General features: G+C 41.8%; 2 protein-coding genes across 2 annotated transcripts; both read left to right on the forward strand.

Moving 5' to 3' along the window:
- Window positions 1–16,117: 16,117 nt before the first annotated feature.
- LOC134290580 (uncharacterized) lies at window positions 16,118–16,435 on the forward strand. Its single transcript, XM_062857741.1, has one exon. The coding sequence runs from the start codon at window positions 16,118–16,120 to the stop codon at window positions 16,433–16,435; it is 318 nt and encodes a 105-aa protein (XP_062713725.1).
- Window positions 16,436–16,902: 467 nt separating this feature from the next.
- On the forward strand, window positions 16,903–21,171 carry LOC134290581 (uncharacterized protein K02A2.6-like). The gene has a single exon (XM_062857742.1). The coding sequence runs from the start codon at window positions 16,903–16,905 to the stop codon at window positions 21,169–21,171; it is 4,269 nt and encodes a 1,422-aa protein (XP_062713726.1).
- Window positions 21,172–21,703: the final 532 nt, after the last annotated feature.

Here is a 21,703-nt window from a genome sequence, read left to right on the forward strand (position 1 = left end):
TGCCTAACATTCGTCTAACAGCCCATACTAAAACATGTCTAACGTTAGTCTAATGTTAGACTAACAAACATGTTTCGAATTTGCAACATGTCTAACAAAAGTGTGTCATATCTCTCTAATTTTAGACTAACATTAGGCAAAAGTGAGACAAAAAGTTAGCCTAACATGCTGGCCAGTTAGTCTCACATTAGGCTAATGTTAGGCTAACCCTCCGTACTGGGTTGCGACACTTGTGGACCAAGAAAATTGCAATTTTTGATTGAATGTCGGTCTTGATTCCAACCGGATAGACAATACAACCTAAACTGATGAGATTTTCGCACTTGGGCCAGCGCTATCGCTGGAAATAAAATTTACTCAGTTTTGAGTTGTCCCACTTTAGCTCCAAAATGTGTGAATTTTCTGACCGTGCGCTGGAAATAAAATTACTCATTTTTTGAGCTGTTCCAGTTTAGCTCAGTTTTGTGTGAATCTTACTCATTTTAGAGTAACTTTTTCTTAGCGTGTGTAGGTTAGCTGTCAGCAATCTTTATGCCAAGTCCAAAAAGACAAAAATATTGATTTTTACTATTTCGTGCATCGATTTTAAGTAATGTGCAAATTTCAGTGACAATGGTGCAGTATTACTATCTTTAAGAGCAAATATACTGTTATGGAGCCAGAGCAATAGTTAGCCAACGAAACATTGACTTTGCAGACATTTTGGCTTACCAACAAACAAAAAACAATGGCTACAATGAACAGTGAGCAATCATCCAATAGTGATTCGGAAGTGACCATACGCAGGGGGCTCGATGTAATTCAAAGTATGATAGATATTTCGGCTGCCCGTTTGGAGGGTCTTAGAACCCAGTGTGCTACCAGCGCTGAGCTTACACAGCAGGAGATACGTACGCTGGAAACCAAGCTCGTGAAAATGTTTTCAGAGCTATTACTCACGAAGGCAAAATTATCTGAACGTTTACCCAGTCGCGGATTACCGGCCACAGGCAATGAACTTAGACAATGGTTACGCGTTGTTGGTAAGTACTTCTACTATTAGATATATTAACACGTTGCCGTTTCAAAAATAAATACCATATAATTAGGGATTTTGGTTTTTATAACAACTAGAATTAATTGTTCAAGGCTTTGCTGACTATACCTAAAGGTGATTAGTGTTTCTCAAACTATAGACACAATGTTCTTATTTTTATAGCTTTTTCCTGTATACCATTAAAATTTGTAATTTGTAACACGGTTTTGTAACACTAGCCCGAATGACACTAGCCCGAAAGACACTAGCCCGATTGGTAGCATAAGGTATTTTGGGGAAAACTGATTAACAATTTCATCAGAGATTTTTCTTTCTTTAAGTTATCGGCTATCCTTCCAAGATTTATTGACGTAAATCGTACTATGCCTCTCAAGAAAAATCAGAATGGGCCTTTTCATTTGACGTCTTAAATCAGCTGATTGTTCGGGCGTTTGACAGTTCTTCTATGAAGATGACACGTTCTTGTTAGCAGCTGTTGTTCAAGCTTTGTAAACAAATGCATGCACGGATCTGTCACATGAAAAGGCCTATATGGCGATTATTAGAAATCCTCTACATAAGAGATGAGCGGAAGTTACATACGTCGATTCGGCAACGCTGTTTGTTTTGTTTACAACAGCTGCCAACACTTGCTACAAAGCTACACGCAAAAAAATGTTGCGGTAGATATTACCATTTCAGGAGGTTGAGCTAACCACAATGCACCAGCGATTTTCAGCAGACTATATGGCGGTCTTAATCCAATAACAACCGCGGTCATTTTTACCATATCTGATTTCCCGCAATGGTCCACTGCACGAATTTATTCTGGCCTGCTTACTCTCACACGAAATTTGACGTTTGAGAGGTGTCGACACCGCTCAAACGTCAAATTTCGTGTGAGAGTAAGCAGGCCAGAATAAATTCGTGCAGTGGACCATAGGAGGCAATCAGTGAAGTACTAGATTGAAAGTAGTGAGCTGGATTTTTGTATGGTGAGATGATCAATTCTCCATTTCTGCAATGAAATGGTGCAAACAGCGTAGGTTATATGATTTATTGGCTAATTTGATGCTATTTGAGCAAAAGTTTGAATAACTGTGTTGTTGTATTATTTTTTCCTGCAACTTTAACAACACAGTTATCCAAACTTTTGCTCAAACAGCATCAAATTAGTCAATAAATCATATAACCCACGCTGTTTGCACCATTTCATTGCAGAAATGGAGAATTGATCATCTCGCCATACAAAAATCCAGCTCACTACTTTCAATCTAGTACTTCACTGATTGCCTCCTATTATCGGTTAATTTTACCATGGTTGTGGTATTTTCATTGACTACCGTGCGGCACCCATATTCTGAACGGTTAAGGGAATCTCACAATAAACACTACAATAAATGGAAGTTCTTGTTGCTAGGGATAATGCTCCACATTACCATCAAGTGTGTTTGTTGTCTAGCTAAATGTATAAAATAAATTAAACGTCATAATAACTTCTAGTCCCTGATCTAGACATATTTTTGTTTGTAGACGACGTGTTCCTAATTATGGACACCATAAGAAGCCGTGGTCCTAATTCTGAACACACAGTGTAACTTACTATGTATAAACACATTCTCCACGTTCGCAGTTGAGTCAAAAACGATATATTTTGTAACGATTGGATAATAAAGGGGCTTAATAAAATTAAGACCTTAACTCTCGATTCAATATATTGCTTCATAAAAGGAAAATCTATTTTGCGTTAGCCGACTGTTCAGAATATGGAGCTGTCTATAATATGGTGCTCGCACGGTACAATAATAGTAAAACTAACAAAATCTGCATTTACATCATTCATGGTAAAATCAACTACATTCAATGGTCTTTCTTACTTTTTGGTGATATATTATTGCATTTGGAAAATAAAATAGGTACATGCTCCAACTGTGAAAATAGGAACCAAATGTTTCCTAACAAGCGTATTTTTGTGGTGACGTACAATCAAATAGCATCATTACCTGGATTGGCACTTGGTTTCTATTTTAACAATTAGAACATCTATTAATTGTTAATGTTGAACGCTAATTTGTATTACATTGGGTGTCTTTATTCACTTATACCCCAGACAGACATGTGATACGAGTGTGATTCCTGTACAACGGTACGCAGTGTCAAGAAAATTCTAACAAGACTGACTTGAACTGAGAGAATTTTCAGTATGGCACTCATTTCAAGCGCAATTGTACAGTGATTCTTGTATCACATGTGTGTCATAAGTATTAAGTTAACAACTCTACCAAGAGATACATTATGTTTCAGTTCGTTGCGGTTGGATCATCGTTGAGTTCGATTTTTCCGTTTTACAAAAACCAACATATGGAAGGAACAAATCCAGCGCACAATCAATGTATTGTATCTTACAGATATGCAGCGTGACTGAACACCGGAATCCTAGCATTTACGGGAAACCCCGCCAAAGCAAAATCCTTTAGCAGCTCGCGCCGCAGTCTACCGGCTCCTAAAATCGTTCAAATCAATTAATTCTAGTTTATATCACTCTAGCAGAGTAGCTCACCAATCTCAAGTTATCACAAATGTTCGGCAGACATTCCAATGTCTCGGTTGATGCCTTGAAATTCGGCGGACGGAACGGACCGGAACACAGCTATTTTCACTGCTCGCCTTGATCTAGTCGCGGCTTGGGTACAGAACCACAATTCCGAAGCATTGTTGTGAATTCCACAGACATGAACTTCTTGCTTGAATGGAATTCCGGCTTTGCGAGAACGGCAATCCATCAACTCTATCTATTTTCCGATTCTTCTCATTCGGCTCGGTTCCAGTGACTTGTGAACCTTCTGAAAATAAAAAAATATGGAAAAGAATTTAGAAATGCTTTGACTCACATGAAACAGACTTACCTGCGACATTTCAGCACACTTTAGGCTGCGGCCAGAGTGGACGCGTCACGCGACGCGACGCGGTGCGGCGCGTTTTTGACGCGGCTTCCAACGCGGCTTGATAGCCACAGTGAACGCGGTGCAACGCGTCTGTTCGTAAAGCAAACTGAAAAGTTTTCATAATTTCCCTCACCTTTGTACATGAATACTGACCATAACTATTTTATTATGTAGTTATTATATTAAACTGACCATAATTATTTTATCTTTCGAATTACAACAAACGGTGAGAAGTTTTGATAAGATTTTTTGGATATGTATTGGATCACTTCACACCATCAATGTATAATTCCCAACTCGGGTTGCAGAGACAGTTTGTGATAGGTTCGTCTTGACAACAAGTAGCACACAATCAAAGCGAGCTGTCTCCTCTCTATAGGCTAATCCAGATTACCCCCAATTGTAGAGGCGCTTGGTGAGATGAGGAGGAAATCGTTTGTTTACATAAAAAGGTCAATTTTTTGTCGTCAAATTTTACTCATTCTTGGCTCAAGAAGTTGCTATTTTCCATTTGCAATGGCTTCTAATATCATCATTCTCGATGCCCATGCCAACAGACACCGGATTGGCCAGCTAACAAAAAATCCGGGAGATCGCCCGCCGGAGGCATAGCAAGAGCTCCTCAAATTAATCACATAAATTGTTCGTAAGTACCTACCGGATCTAAGCGCATCTGAAAGAGAATCAAATTTTCTTTCCGAAAAGTGCTCGTTTGTTTCTCTACGATGCGGAATTCGATACGAAAAAGTGAAAAAAGTGCACTTTTCCTATGCTGCCCCATGGAAAATTTTAGCGGAGCCCCGTTTTTCATAGGGTTCTCATTCCTGCCACCAGATGCGGAAGGATCGTTAGCTTCCGTTGGATTTACCTATCGGTTTAAAAGCCATAACATTTCAACAGTTTTTAAGAGTTATCTGATGAAAAATGTCCAAGAGATATGTGATTATTGTTCTCAACCTAAAATTAAAAATGAACCATTTATCAAAATGCACCTTCAAATGCTATTTATTTATTTCGGATGATTCAGAAGAGGTATACATTTGGGACAATGGTGGTTCCCTAACCTCAAATCTACCCGTCCTACAGGTACAAATTTTGAAATTTTATGAACAAGTGAGCTTGTAGTCAGAGCTGCCACAGGGTTGTATACGTAAAAAATGGCACCCCTTAGTTTATTTTTAATCAGCAAGGCAATGCAACAAGTTTATTAACTCAAAATAAATATATTTTTATTTTGAAACTATTTTTTAAGCTTACAGTCCTAGTAGAATACTTCGAGATAGTAAAATAAACGAGAGGATGCCAACCCTTTTTGTGCATGAAACATAGGTAGGGGTAATGTGAAAGCTCTGCTTGTAATGGGTGTAGAATGACGTAAAAGAGATTTTGATTATTTCCTGATACTGATTTTGATTCGCAATATAGGCTGCGGCCAGAGTGGACGCGTCACGCGACGCGACGCGGTGCGGCGCGTTTTTGACGCGGCTTCCAACGCGGCTTGATAGCCACAGTGAACGCGGTGCAACGCGTCTGTTCGTAAAGCAAACTGAAAAGTTTTCATAATTTCCGTCACCTTTGCACATGAATACTGACCATAACTATTTTATTTATTAACTACTAGCTGTCCCGGCAAACGTCGTACTGCCTGCCTACTGCGTTTTTAGACATGCAGCTCCGTAGAAAAATGCCCCGCACAATGAAATTTCAAACTTTCTCGTTTTCGGTGCTTTCCCGGTCGATTTTTCTAATTCTTTTTTCGCACGAACACGTCGGAGCCCTGCACGAATAAAACACTGAAAGAATGGTGCAGATTCGTTGGCCCGTTTCCGAGCCTATTCGTGACATACAAACACCATTCCATTTTTATTTATATAGATTTTATTAAACTGACCATAATTATGTCATCTTTCAAAAAACAACAAACGGTGAGAAGTTTTGATAAGATTTTTTAGATATTGGATCACTTCACACCATCAATGTATAATTTCCAACTCGGGTTGCAGAGACAGATTGTGACAGGTTCGCCTTGACAACCAGTAGCACACAATTAAAGTGAGCTGTCTCCTCTATCGGTTTAAAAGTCATAACATTTCAACAGTTTTCTAGAGGTTTTTGATGAAAAATTTCCAAGAAATATGTGATTATAGTGCTCAACCTAAAATTAAAAATGAACCATTTATCTAAATTTACCTTCAAATGCTATTTACTTCTAATGATTCAAAAGAGGTGTACATTTGGGACAATGATGATTCCCTAAACTCAAATCTACCCGTCCTTTAGGTACAAATTTTGAAATTTTATGAACAACAAGATTTAACGTATACAACAAGAGCTACCACAGGGGTGGTATACGTTAAAAAATGGCGCCCTTCGTTTATTTTTAAACAGCAAGGCAATGGAACAAGTTTGTTAACTCAAAATAGTATATTTTTATTTTGAAACTATTTTTTAAGCTTACAGCCCTAGTAGAATACTTTGAGATAGTAAAATAAACGAGAGGGTGCAAACGCCTTTTTGTGCATGAAATATGGTAGGGCTAATGTGAAAGCTCTGCTTGTAATGGGTGTAGAATGACAGAGATTTCGGTTAGTTCCGTTAAGTCTTTAGTCATACATTCAAAGGAATTACTGATTTTGATTCACAGAATGAGTGATAAGTGAGGTTACGAGACGCCACCGGATAATAAACATGTGGTATTATTCATGTTAATATTTTTTACATTCACATTTAAATGCATTTGAAAAACAATTTCGTAAAATAACCGCCATGATTTGGTAAAAACGGACGAAACCCACACAAAAATACAAAATTCTCCGCGCGAACCGCGTGACTTCCGCATCAAAAACAGTGCATGCACTGTTTTGTCGTGCGTCGCGCGGCTAAACGCTTTCCGCTTCGCATCGTTCCGCGCGCACTCTGGCATGTTATGATTGTTTTCCCTGTATTCCAATGAACGGAGTTCTGCCGCGCGTCGACGCGCGACCTGTCAAATGCCGCATTGCACCGCGTCGCGCCGCGTGACGCGTCCACTCTGGCCGGCACCATAGGTGAAAAGTGAGGTTACGAGACGTCACCGGATAATAAACATGTGGTATTATTCATGTTAATATTTTTTTGCATTCACATTTGAATGCATTTGAAAAACATTTTCGTAAAATTAGCGCCATGATTTGGTAAAAACGGACGAAATCCACTCAAAAATACAAAATTCTCCGCGCGAACCGCGTGACTTCCGCATCAAAAACAGTGCATGCACTGTTTTGTCGTGCGTCGCGCGGCTAAACGCTTTCCGCTTCGCATCGTTCCGCGCGCACTCTGGCATGTTGTGATTGTTTACCTGTATTTTAATGAACGGAGTTCTGTCGCGCGTCGACGCGCGACCTGTCAAATGCCGCATCGCACCGCGCCGCGCCGCGTGACGCGTCCACTCTGGCCGGCACCTTATTGTTTTTTCCGATCGCAATTAAATGCACGCAAAAACGGCTACGCTCAAAAATGTGTTCGGCCTGCACATTTTTAGTAAACATCCATGCCGCACATGACTGTGTTCGAAACACACATTTTTTTAAAATTGCTCGTACGCTCATATGAGCATGTATTTTGCAATAATTTCGACATGGCAACCTCACTGGGTTTATAAACCACCTTCAAATACCGAAAAATATTGTTTAAAAAAATGTGTGTTTCCAACACAGTCCCTGTGCGGCATGGGCGCTACTCAAAAATGAGAGCTTTTATTTTAGAGAGTGCGCGAGCAACTGCGCGAGCAGTGTGTCACTAAATGCATACCACCGGGGGTAATCGGTGTGCCGCTGCATCGCGCGAGCAAATATTTTAGTTACAGCGCAAAAACGTGTTTTGGAAATCTGTGCCGCTGCATCGCGCGAGCAAACCGTCAGCCAAAAATGTACGCTAAAAAAATTTGTTTCACATACAAATTATTGACAACTAATTTAATGTTGAGTGCTAACGAAAAACTGGTGTAAAAAGTTACTTTTAGCATACACGCTAAGGTCAGTTTACCCATAAATAGGTAGTTGATCTACCCATATTTGGGTTTTGCATACAAAACTCATAATATGCGTAAATTATACCGATAAATATAGGTAAACATTACTCATAATAAAAGCTAAGCGACATTTCTCAAATATGGGTAATTGTCTCTTACCCATATTTGGATGAAAAATAATATCTTTAGCATTTTCATTTCATAACAAGTACAATATTGAAGTCGTCCTGTCCAGTTAACCGCAGTGAGCAGCCGCGTCACCTAAATTTAAGCGGATTTACATCGAGGAATCCGTAGGAAAGTAATCCGGATGATGAGATCCAGCGTCTTAGGAAAGTTTTCCGGGATAAAAGCCCGACGGCCGGAATCAGCGTTTTCCCGTGTGTGGCGAATTTTCGATTGTCAAGTGTGAGTTGCGCCAACAACTCTTCCGGCCGGGAGGGTGGAATCATGGCACAGAAGCAGAAGTACGCCAACGTTCGCGATAGTTCCAACAGTCAGATACTTTGGAAACTTAAGAAGAAGTGTCGTGTGTCAACAGATCATCCGAGGACATCTGGAACCGCCGGGTGCTCTATACGGAGATATTTTTTTTCGACAAAGTTAGCTTTTCTACAAGAAAATTGTTAAATATATTAATTTAATAAAATTCAATTAGGATGAATATTATTGTTTGGGCATTTATTATAATTTTTATTAACTCTTCAGAGCTAATCAAAACTTTTCGAAATTATTTAAAATATTAACAGGGAAAATTTACCCATATATGAGTAAAAATTGTCAACCCATTTATGGGTAAAGTTGCCTTACTTATTTATGAGTAAAGCCACTTTATCCATAAAATGCGAATGTGCACTTTTCGGCGATTATGAGTAAACTTTACTCATATTTGGGTAAACTGACCTTAGCTATTAGCGTGTTGTTAGCATTACTTCACCGTAAAATAAAATCATACAAAATCAGTAATATCGACCAACAACCAGACAATCAATAATTTCACACATGCAGAATAAATAATCCGATTCATGATGTTCCAGCAGAAATGGTTTCTATAAATTAACAAGCGATCCCTAGCTCTTCGAATAATGATATATTTTCACCCCAAACGCACCATTTGTTGGCTTTGTTCATGTATCATCTTCTCCAACTGTCAATGATTTATGGATTAACATACAATCTATTTTCATGCTGCATTATTATGAGACAAAAGAAAAGTTTCTCAATATAAACAAAATTTTAAACCGTTCCCCGTGTGCATTTTTTGGTTTAGTTCAGGACTTCCCGCTTTTGTTTTCTTGGCTATCAGCTTTATGTGACGGTAACTTACCGTGCTTATTTGCCTTGTGGGAATTGCGGGAGAGGTGAGTTACTTGTGAAGTTGTTCCGAGCGTTTCCCGCCCTTTGTCACTCTTTCGTAGAACTGGGCGATATAATATGAGTTAATCGATCAAAAATATTGGCGCACCATTATATATTATACCCCGGACAGACATATGATACGAGTGTGATTCCTGTACAACGGTACGCAGTGTCAAGAAAATTTTAACAAGACTGACTTGAACTGAGAGAATTTTCAGTATGGCACTCATTTCAAGCGCAATTGTACAGTGATTTTTGTATCACATGTGTGTCATAAGTATTAAATAGAAAGATTATGTTTTCTGCAAATTTGGTCGGTAGATTAAGGGAACTCAGTCGATTAGTCGATTAGTTCAATATTTTGTCACTAGTTGCAAAGAAGTAACAGCTTGAAGTTTCCAATAATTATCTATCGTATATTCAACAAGCTGTAAGTGCAAGTGTTAATCCAGGAGCGTTATAATATGTATGGGAGTTTTAAAATGCATCTGGAACTGCATCTTGACCATGTTCAGCAGGTGTTTCAAATGTATAAATTCGAACAGTTTTGTTTCAAAATTTGTAACTGGCATACGGCGCCGTTCTTTTTTTTGCATAAATTTGAAACAAGATTTTGACGCGTTTTATTTATGTTGTTGCCATGACAAATCATATGTAAGCCCTCTGGGAACATCATTCTACCGAGTCCAACGGAGTTTATGATTTATTAGGTCGTTGACAAATAAATTTACCGATTTCCGTAAAAAGTATGCAGGATTTAGAGCTGCTACTGAAGACGCCCATGTTTAAGTTCTATTTTTTACAATTACAAATTTTGTAACCGTTTTAAAAATATAACTAGAACTGAAACGCTCCTGGAGATGCCCTAACTTTTTTTATAAAATGCACCAAATGTTCGCAAATTAATTGCTAGTTAAATAAATTTTGCACCGAATGAAATGAAATTTTGACTTATAATCTGGTTTTGAAACACGACTTACATATGTTCAATGGTAAAAATACAGCTTACTCTGAGAAATTCCAATCATTTGAATGACTTTGCAAGTGTATAAATTGCGCCTCCTAGTGGAGAAATTTAAAAAAGAATGGTCTTTTTACTGCAATTCCTTGACCTACCAAACAACTTTGCTAAAGAAACCAACTTTTTAACTATGAGCATCGTGTGTGAAAACGTAATATATATCGGAAGCAATGTCAGACATTAATCCCAGTACCACGACTAAAGGGGTCATTAGACTGTTTGTCATAATGACAAATATTTGCCATGTTAGTCCGACATTCATCCGAGGTTGCCATGATTCGTTGTGTTGGTCATTTGTTGGGTTTGTTTGGTCAAATATTTGTCATGTCTAATGGGACCTTAAGCTGTGATTAATCAGAGAAATATATTTTTGTTTCAGCATAAATTTTGGTAAAGTTCCATCAGAAGCTGCATAGAATGCTATCCAGCCCTCTTATGTGTACTTTAAATTAATTTAAATGAAGCTGCCTAACAGTGTAATAAGCAACTTCGAACTAGCTGCATAGCTTAAATAGACTGTTTCAGAAACTATAAATACACTAACGATTGACTGCCATTTGAGCACAATATCCAAATAGTTATTTATGTGACGAGTTGCAAAAATTTTATTTTTTCAGCACGAGTCGTACATTTATCCAACGAGGCTTGCCGAGTTGGATAAATACGAAGAGTGCTGAAAAAATCGAGTTTTGCAACGAGTGGCATACAAAATTTTATGCAATGATTTTTTTCATTATACAACTCATTTGGGTTGCATAATGTTCATAATGCAACTCAAATAAGTTGCATAATGAACATTATGCAACTATTTTTCATTATGCAATTCATTTCCGTTGCATAATGAACCAGTTTGGAAAAGTTGGTCATTATGATATCAAAATGAGTCCAATAAAATGGATATTATGATGAATTGCATAAAAGGTTTTTTTTACCTCTTATAATAAACATTCTAACGAAGAAAATAAAACCAACTTTGTTGATGTTTCTTGTAGGTAAAAATTTAAAAAAACAGGGCCCTGTAAACGAGATTCTGCTATTCTGCTATTATCAACGCATCCCCTGGCTTTCGCCCATCTGCGTTGTCTTTTCACTAGGCAATACGTCTACCAATTGATGTTTATGGGCTTTCCGGACCAAGTCATGTAGCTAAGCCAAACACCCCACCTACAACTGTTGGGTAGGCACCATTGTCCCGCCCACTGGTCTTTTACAGCTAGTTGTAGGTGCATGTGTGCGTGTAAGTATTGGAGTGTGTGTGTCAGTGTTGGTGTATTGTAGGCGCCAACTCGTTCTAATCCACTCTGATAGCTAACACCCTATTGAACCATTACCCTTAAATTTGGCAATCTATGAAATAGAATGAGTTAAACGCCTGTAAAAAACAGTCAGTTAAATCAAACAAGGAATATTAGTATTAAAGCGAAGATACAACGAAGCAACGCCCCGAACCTCGAGAGCACAAACCCCAAGAACCAAATGACAGGCAGCGCCGATAAGTCGATCGACTGGCCACCATCAGTGAATAACCAATCGAGTAAACCCCCCAGCACAAACTGCCACCAGCTCTCCCGACCTGCGCCCAACAAATCCGAGGCACAGCCCAGCCTTAGCTTCACCTTAAAACCAAAATCTAGATTACAGAGCACAATACTTCCCAAGTAACCACGCAGCTCGAGCCGCAAATCACGCACAATACGGCACAAATAAGACAAACACTACCACGCCTGTACAACCGAAACCGACCTAGAGTAGAGAAGGGTCTCTTTCCACTCCAACCCGGACTCAACTGCACCCACAGGGCAGCGCACCTCACCCACACCGCACTCATTCATGCATCACTGTCCGAGCCGCACGGTCACCTGGGTTGAGTCTATCTGCATGACCTCGCCCAACCCGTAACGCAGAGTTTAAATCCCTCTCTTGCATTACAAAGTACTCCCTCTTCCCAAAAATCTGTGCGTGGTATAAATGAGATCTTAAGGCTGAATAAATCGTCACCAATACAACCGCCAACACTGAGCACTCAATGATGTCAGCCTTATCAACGACGACCCCCTCAGTCCCAAACCCAATTATCCCACACTACCCAAGTAACCACCCTGCTGAAGCCGTAAGCACCGCACGCACAAAGCACACACACACCGACACGCACCACCCCACACAAACCACCAAGGCCGAACAAAAGCGGAAAGCGGTGCCACCACTGCTGAATCACGACTTTTTCAGTATAATTCAGCAATCGTAGATCCATTCCTCGACCCTACTCAGCCCTAACGGTCCATAGCAATGCCTGTCAATATATGCGCCTCACACATGCAACCCCTACACCCTAACAGTATGGTCACTTGGGTATCCCTGGGTTTTGACATGATGGTCAGGGATCACAGCCATCAAAACGTTCCACACTTTACCAGGGCTTACGACCTGTAGACATGATGATTTCTCAATAGTTTCAAGCTCTTTCGGACCTTCCGCTATTGGAGACCATCATGGCTAGCGGTGTTAAAAAAAAAAAAAAAAAAAAACAGGGCCCTGTAAACGAGATGATTAAAAATTGAAATTACACAAAGTGGTCAAAAAATGTAGCAAATAAAGAAGAAACAAATACCACAAATAAAATAGTTGCAAACAGTTGATTTTTCCAACACGAGTCGTACATTTATCCAACGGCTTGCCGAGTTGGATAAATATGAAGAGTGCTGAAAAAAAATCGAGTTTTGCTACGAGTTCCATACAAAATATTATGCAATGATTTTTTGCCTTTCTCGTACACCAAGGTGTACGTAATGGATAATGGATAAATACATCTGAGGTATGAAATAAAATAAATTAATTGATTAGATACAGCGCCATTAGCGATCTAATTTCTCTTACATCTACTCTTCGTATACGATGCAATTGTGACGCAAACGATCAATATACAACATTGTTATAGTTGTTTACGATTTCACCGATTTTCATCATACCTTTAGGTAGCAAGCTCGATTAAGCAGATTCATATACGATGTGAAGCGACGATTTCCACGATTCAACGAAATCATATACACGATGCTAGCGAACTTGCAGCTTGACACTAAGAATGTATGTTTTTTTCACGATTCTATCCGATTCTGTGCGATCCTACCGATAGTATCTCGCACCTTTTATGATTGGAGACGACTATATGAAACAAAATCGCAATTGAAATTGAATTTGGCATGAAATGCGATTCTACGCAATTATTGTCAACAAATATACATGTTATTATACAATTCTGATTCAACATATGCAAATATACGATTTTTTCCACACAATGATTTACGATATGTGGTTGGCTGGGTCATCAACCATCATCATTGATCATCAAGTTCATCGATTATTCTGTTTCAGCTGAGTACGGCTCAAGAAATTTTGACAGAAAAACGTTTCTTGACCGTTTCTTGTCCTATCTTTTTACACAGTACTTACGAGGTGAGTATCACCCCTTAGTGATGATTTATGAAAAAATACCCGGATGTTTCACGTTTTTGAAATGCTCAATGTATTAGTTGCTACGGAAACAGCGAACTTCACCTTCGATTGTCTCCGTTTGTGGATTTTGTTAGATACGGTATGTGGTAAAGTTACTCGTGAAATCGTTTTTGTTCGTTTGACGTTTACTTACTACCGCCATCAAGCCAGCAGCGAGTTGTGAAATGCAACCTGATTAGCATTTGGCGATTATTTTTTCGTGACGATGTTGATGATGAATATGTCCTAAATGATATGTCTGTTTGTCCGTACTAAAGCAATCTCAACAAATCACACCATTTCAGATTCCTGAGGTGTAAAAATATACAGTAGGATGGATCAACGTTATATGGGAAAATGAAAATTATCGCATCAACCCCGGACAAAGTTTTTTCAATCCTCTTTTGCGTCTAAACTATTGGCATTTTTTTTGTCAAATTTTACATGAATCTTGTAACCTATGATAATAAAATATAGCCTAAAGTGTGAAGAAAAAACTTTGTCGAAGACCGTAAAGTCATCTGTGATTAAGAAAGAAGCTATATCCTAGCTAGTAATTATCGTCTTGATGTTGATCGGCCTTCAGTGATAGTGAAGGTGCTCATGCAGTCAACTGAAAATTCTGATATTTTCCAGCTCTGTCTATACGTTTAACATAACGTCGGAATATGTTCCATTAATATAAGTTTCCCAATTTTTTTTAAAACTATTGCTTTTCTCAATAAAATATTCTCAGGATTCAGGAACAGTTCGGATACGTCGACGGAAAGATCATGCTTCGGAATGATGGCCCATGCATTGAAATTTTCTATACAAAGCAATAGTGGAAGATTCCAAAAACAGGAACCGAATTCTAGACCACCCGATAGGTAGTAGATTGTCCGCATCACGACGGTTTCAAACCGAACGGACTCAATGTATACCAAAACTTCCGTATGAAATTTTTGAGTTTAGCAAAGCCATCTTGACAAGGAAACGGTGACCGATTGAACCCCTGAAAAAGCCTCATACGGACCGAAACGTCGGAAAAAAAATCATAAACAGTTACTAGTGTTTTCGATTTCTCCAAAAGACTGCAAAGCCAAAATTCTGAAGCAAAACTATCCCAATCGTATCCCGGCCAAGGAAAAATCATGAGTACATGTTCAACGAGAAAGGCACTATCACCACTAGGTGGAATAATCTGGGTTTTTATTATGCAACTCATTTCAGTTGCATATAAACCAGTTCGAAAAAAGAAACAGTTATATAAAAGATAAATTATGATACATTTGCATGAATAGCATAAAAGTAATTTTCTCTGGAATATTTGATCAAAAACTATCATTGCGGGCCTTCTCAATGCAAAAATTTTTGTTTCAAATGTTTCATCAGCACAGGAACAGTTCGGTAGTTCTTATTTTTCGTAGAAAACCTTACCAAATAAGAATCTTTGTCAGAAAAAGATGTTGTGCAAATGCCTTTCCCAGGTTTGTTTATGGTATTTCTTGGACAACTTACAAATATGATAAAAAAAGTTAAATAAAATTCGGTGATTAGTGACAAATAAAGTAGAAATCATTAAAACCACCTTTGTGCCAATGCTAATTTGGAGAATGAAGTAAATTGTTAGAGAACTCGCCTGTTCTTCTAAATATCATGACAATTGAAATGAAATACAAATAAGTGGATCACAATATGCTGTATTATGAAAATCGACGATACAGTAACAAGAGACCCGATCATCATCGCAGACGCACTGGCGGATCATTTTATGGGCGCTTCGTCCATACAGCGGTATAGCAAAACCTTTCTGGATCGACATCCGTTTGCAGCAACGGCTATCGAAAATTTCGTCGTTCCACCAGATCAGGGACAGAACTTCAACGCTCCTTTCTCTATGAGGGAATTGTTGTTTGCCCTTCAAAAGACCAGAGGCAATTCAGCTGGCCATGACGATTTTGGATACCCAATGTTAAAAAATCTATCTATATTTGGTAAGCGTTATCATCTCGAGAATATCAATCGTGAATGGGCCAACGGGACCATCCCAGAATAATGGAAACATGGGCTAGTAATTCCGATTCCGAAAGGCACCGGACCAAGCAACACGGTTAAAAGCTATAGGCCAATCACTTTAACCAGCTGTGTGGCGAAAGTGATGGAACGAATGGCGAATCGTCGACTTGTCGAATTTCTTGAAATGAGTAAAAAAACTTGACCCCAGGCAGCACGCATTTCGACCTGGCTTCGGTACTGGCACATACCTCGCTTCTCTGGGTCAAATTCTGGACGACGCCATGAGGCAAGGTGATCACGTTGAGTTAGCCTCGCTGGACTTGGCCAAAGCCTACAATAGGGCATGGATGCCTGGAGTGTTGCGTCAATTGGCGGACTGGGGCATTACTGGAAATATGCTGAAATTTCTGCAAAACTACCTGTCTCACCGAACTTTCCAGGTCGCTATTGGTAATCATCGCTCGAAAACGGTTTGTGAAGAAACCGGAGTCCCACAAGGCTCCGTCATAGCCGTTACCCTGTTTCTCGTTGCCATGAACGGCATTTTCATCAGATTGCCGGCAGGCATTTTCATCCTAGTGTACGCTGACGACATTTAGCTGTTGGTGGTGGGCAAGCACCCTAAAATGATTCGTAGAAAGTTACAAGCAGCTGTATCTGCCGTCGGTAAGTGGGCAGCCCAGAGCGGGTTTGACATAGCAGCTGAAAAATGTGCAAGACTACATGTTGGGAGGACCACCCTGACCGGAGTCAGCACGCAGCCGATGCCTCGCGATGGCTCATCATCTGACAGACCGTCCAATGATAGATGTCATCCACGTCACGGCAAGAGAGAACTGTCATCTTGTAATTTAGTTTGTATACTCGCCTCGCATTATTCGTCCACATGGCCATGCTATATTTTTAATAAAGTATTTTAATTTGTTGTCGTAATCGCGAGTTTGTTATTACAACAATTTGGCGACGAGTAAAACTCGTGTCGGTCCGCGGAAAATCGAGCGAAAATAGTGTATTTCGTCGTCGGAAAGCGAGTTGAAAAGTTCGACCGAGATAGAGGTTAGCTGCTATGTCTCGCGAAGGAACACCAAGCTGGGGGGCTAATGAAGGAGAGACCATCTCATTCCAGCAAGCCCTGACGCAGATTCTCACTCAACAACAGAGACTGATCACCCAGCTGTCCCAGCAGATGTCAGCAACGCAGCTTGGCCTGAAGGAGCTTTCCCGTGACGACGTCGCACTGAATGCGTTGGCAAACAACATCAACGAATTTCGCTATGCTCCTGAAGAAGGGTGCACGTTCGACTCTTGGTACGCCCGATACTCGGAATTGTTCGACCAGGACGCCAAGAAGCTCGACGATTCCGCAAAAGTTCGACTCCTTATGAGGAAACTCAACCCAGCGGCACACGAGCGATACACGAGCTTCATACTTCCGAAGCAATCAAACGAGTTTACGTTCAGTGAAACCGTCGAGAAGTTGAAGTCGCTTTTCGGATCACCTGTCTCCATCTTCCACCGGCGGTACCAGTGTCTGCAAACCGTCAAGGATGACACGGAGGACATCGTAGCGTACTCGTGCAAGGTGAACCGCGCCTGTGTGGACTTTAAACTTGCCGACCTGTCCGAGGAGCAATTCAAAAGCCTCATCTTTGTCTGCGGCCTCAAGTCATCGAAGGATTCCGATATTCGGATGCGGCTGATCACGAAGCTAAACGAATCGTCCGAAATCACCCTAACGAAGATTGTGGAGGACTGCAGAAGCCTGATGAACCTCAAGAACGACAACGTACTGGTGGAAAAACAGTCTCCGTCAAGTGTGCATGCTGTGAAGTACAACAACAAGAAGACTTCCAAGCCGAAGCACCAACCATCGGCTGCGGGAAGTAGTAGTGGTGCGGATCAGCCTCGTTCTCCATGCTGGTCGTGTGGAGGGATGCACTTTTCCAAGGACTGCCAGTTTCGTGAACATACGTGTCGTGATTGCGGGAAGAAAGGACATAAGGAGGGGTATTGCGCTTGCTTCGCCGGGAAATCGACAGCCGGCAAGGGTAAGAAGCCTGCGCGGAACCAGAAGTCAACGAAAGTCGTCTCCGTTAATTCCGTCAGCCGTGGAAGAAAGTATGCAGAGGTGCGTATCAACAACGTTCCCGTCCGCCTCCAAATTGATTCAGCGTCGGACATAAGCATTATCACCGACGCAATGTGGAAGCAAATCGGAAAACCGGAAGCATCTCCACCGTCGTGCCAAGCAGTGACAGCTTCTGGAGAACCACTCAACATCGCGTCCGAATTCTGGTGTGACGTGACCATCAACGGTGTCTCCAAACGAGGTTTGTGTCGTGTTATGGTACCGGAAATCAATCTATCAGTTCTAGGTTCCGATTGGATGGACAAGTTTGGCCTATGGGATGTGCCAATCAACTCCTTCTGCAACCAAGTCAGCAGTCGGACGCCATCCGACGTAGCGTCACTCCAGGCGAAATTCCCGGAAGTTTTCACCAACAAAATGGGTCTTTGTGGCAAAACGAAGGTCAAGCTTCAGCTGCGAGGTAATCCCACTCCGGTATTTCGGCCAAAACGTCCCGTCTCCTACAGTATGGAAGGTGCCGTCGAAGAAGAAATTCAGCGTCTCCACAGTCTGGGGGTCTTGAAGCCAGTAGACTTCTCGGACTGGGCTGCACCTATAGTGGTCGTCCGGAAGCCCAACGGAAGAGTACGGATCTGCGCCGATTTTTCAACGGGTTTGAACGACGTCCTTGAGTCCAACCAATACCCGCTGCCGTTACCTGAAGATATTTTCTCGAAGATGTCGGGATGTCGGTACTTCAGCCATATCGACCTTTCCGATGCCTATCTTCAGGTGGAGGTGGATGAAAGCTGTCAAAACCTGCTCACCATCAACACCCACAAGGGGCTCTATCAATTCACCCGCTTGTCCCCTGGCATCAAGTCAGCCCCGGGGGCATTCCAACAGTTGGTAGATGCAATGCTTGCAGGACTCGAATTCACCTGCGGCTACCTGGATGACGTTCTTCTGGGCGGCCGAACTGAAGAAGAACACAATCGGAATCTCGAGCGTCTGATGAACCGATTGCAGGAATATGGGTTCACCGTGAGAATAGAAAAATGCAGCTTCAACATGCAACAAGTCGATTATCTCGGGCAGATCATGGACGGCGATGGTGTGCGACCTGACCCCGACAAGGTTGCTGCTATTGCCAACATGCCGCCACCCCACGACCTTTCAACACTCCGATCGTATTTGGGAGCCGTGAATTACTACGCGAAATACATTCCAGAGATGCGGAAGTTGCGGTACCCTATGGACAAACTCCTGAAAGCTGGAGCCAAATGGGACTGGAACACGGCCTGTCAAAACTCGTTCGACCGATTCAAAGAGCTTTTGATGTCTCCGCTGATGCTGACGCACTACAATCCAAAGCTGGATATCGTGGTGTCTGCAGACGCCTCGTCCATCGGCATCGGTGCTAGGATCGCTCATCGACTTCCGGACGGCACCATAAAAGCAATCAGTCATGCGTCCAGAAGTCTCACTCCGGCCGAAGAAAACTACAGCCAGATAGAAAAAGAGGGTTTAGCCTTAATATTCGCCGTCACACGATTCCATCGAATGCTGTTTGGTCGGCATTTCACTCTCGAAACCGACCATAAACCACTGTTGGCCATATTCGGGTCCAAAAAGGGAATACCCGTTTATACCGCCAATAGGCTACAGCGCTGGGCGTTAACCCTCCTTCTATACGACTTCGATATACAATACGTGTCAACCGAAAGTTTTGGCTACGCTGATCTTCTATCTAGGCTCATCAACAACCACATTCGCCCGGATGAAGAGTACGTGATTGCGGCCATCGAACTGGAGCACACTTTCCAGGATGCTGTGCAACAGTCCCTGGAATTCCTGCCGCTAACGTACAAAGCGGTTCAAGAAGAGACCAAAGCAGATCCAGTCCTCCAAGAAGTCGTCAAACACGTTCAGCAGGGCTGGCCAACAAAAAGGAGCGACGTCAGTGAAAATTGTCAGCAGTTCTTCCTTCGAAAGGACGGTTTGTCAGTCATATCCGATTGCCTTGCCTATGGTGAGCGGTTGGTCATCCCGTCGAAGTACCAGAAGAAAGTTCTCCAGATGCTGCACAAGGGACACCCCGGCGTCGAAAGGATGAGAGCAGTTGCCCGCAGTTATGTATACTGGCCGACCATCGACGACAGCATCGCGCAGCTCGTACGTGCTTGTAAGGAATGTGCGATGTCTGCCAAAACCAACACCAGAGCGAAACTGGAATCTTGGCCGGTACCTCAAAAACCCTGGCAGCGACTGCATATCGACTACGCCGGGCCCGTCGACGATTGGTATTACCTTATACTAGTTGATGCCTTCTCGAAGTGGCCCGAAGTTATCCCAACTCGTCGAATCACAACATCTGCAACGTTGGAAATCCTTCAAGGAATCTTCGCACGTTTTGGAATGCCAGAGACCTTAGTGAGCGACAACGGACGTCAGTTCGTCAGTGAGCAGTTCGAACGCTACTGTGAAAACAACGGTATTCTACACCTGAAAACGCCGCCATTTCACCCACAGTCCAACGGATTGGCAGAAAGGTTCGTCGACACCTTTAAGCGGACTCTCAAGAAAATTACAGCGGGAGGAGAGGGTCTCATTGAAGCAATCAACACGTTCCTGCTCTGCTACCGTTCCACACCAAACCGAAGCGCTCCGGAAGAGAAGTCCCCTGCCGAGTTACTGCTTGGTAGACCCCTTCGGACATCGCTAGACTTGCTCAAACCTCCAACATCGTTTCATAAAATGGAACAAAGCAAGCAAGACAGCCAATATAACCGCAAACATGGAGCCAAGGCCATCTACTACAATCCCCAGGACCTGGTCTGGGCCAAGGTTTTCAAAAACAACAGTTGGAGTTGGGAAGCAGGTCAGGTGCTTGAGCGCGTGGGGAGCGTAATCTACAACGTTTGGCTGCCGCAGAAAAACACGTTAATCCGATCCCACTGTAATCAGCTTCGAAGTCGTAACGAATCGGAAACAGCAGATGTAGCAGAAAACGAAACTCCTGTTCAAGTCCCACTGGATATCCTTTTAGACACGTGGGGCCTGAATCCAAGATCTACAGAACCAGAAGAACCGCAGCTGGACCTGGACAGTATTCCAGAGGAACCACGGATGACAGAACCACCCAGGGGTTCTCAACGAAGACGTCAACGCCCACCAAGAAGAGCTGAACAGCAAACGTACATACCTCGCCAATCTTCGCGAAAACGAATGCTGCCTGTGAGGTATGATCCGTTCCATCTTTACTAAAAGGGGGGAGGTGTTGGGAGGACCACCCTGACCGGAGTCAGCACGCAGCCGATGCCTCGCGATGGCTCATCATCTGACAGACCGTCCAATGATAGATGTCATCCACGTCACGGCAAGAGAGAACTGTCATCTTGTAATTTAGTTTGTATACTCGCCTCGCATTATTCGTCCACATGGCCATGCTATATTTTTAATAAAGTATTTTAATTTGTTGTCGTAATCGCGAGTTTGTTATTACAACACTACACATCTGTGGAAGTAATCACAAACCGCCGAAGAGACCAGTGGCCATCAATGGTATTCCAATACCAATGCGGATGGCTTTCAAAATATTAGGAGTGACACTAGATCGCAGGTTGAATTTCCAAAACCATTTCAAAAACGTCAAAGATAGTTGTAAAAAACAGGTTGAATCTCATTAGGGCGATATCTGGGCGACGTACACGTAGCGACCGGATTACAAGGTTCCGTGTAGCCGATGCCATCATTGCAAGCAGAATCCTGTACGGCATAGAACTCACTGGTCGCGCTT

The sequence above is a fragment of the Aedes albopictus genome, chromosome 3 (assembly GCF_035046485.1).
Source record: "Aedes albopictus strain Foshan chromosome 3, AalbF5, whole genome shotgun sequence".
NCBI classification, from domain to species: Eukaryota; Metazoa; Arthropoda; class Insecta; order Diptera; family Culicidae; genus Aedes; species Aedes albopictus.

Coding starts and splice junctions, on each gene's coding strand:
- LOC134290580 (XM_062857741.1), top strand. CDS start 16,118: ATGAGGCAAGGTGATCACGTTGAGTTAGCCTCGCTGGACTTGGCCAAA.
- LOC134290581 (XM_062857742.1), top strand. CDS start 16,903: ATGTCTCGCGAAGGAACACCAAGCTGGGGGGCTAATGAAGGAGAGACC.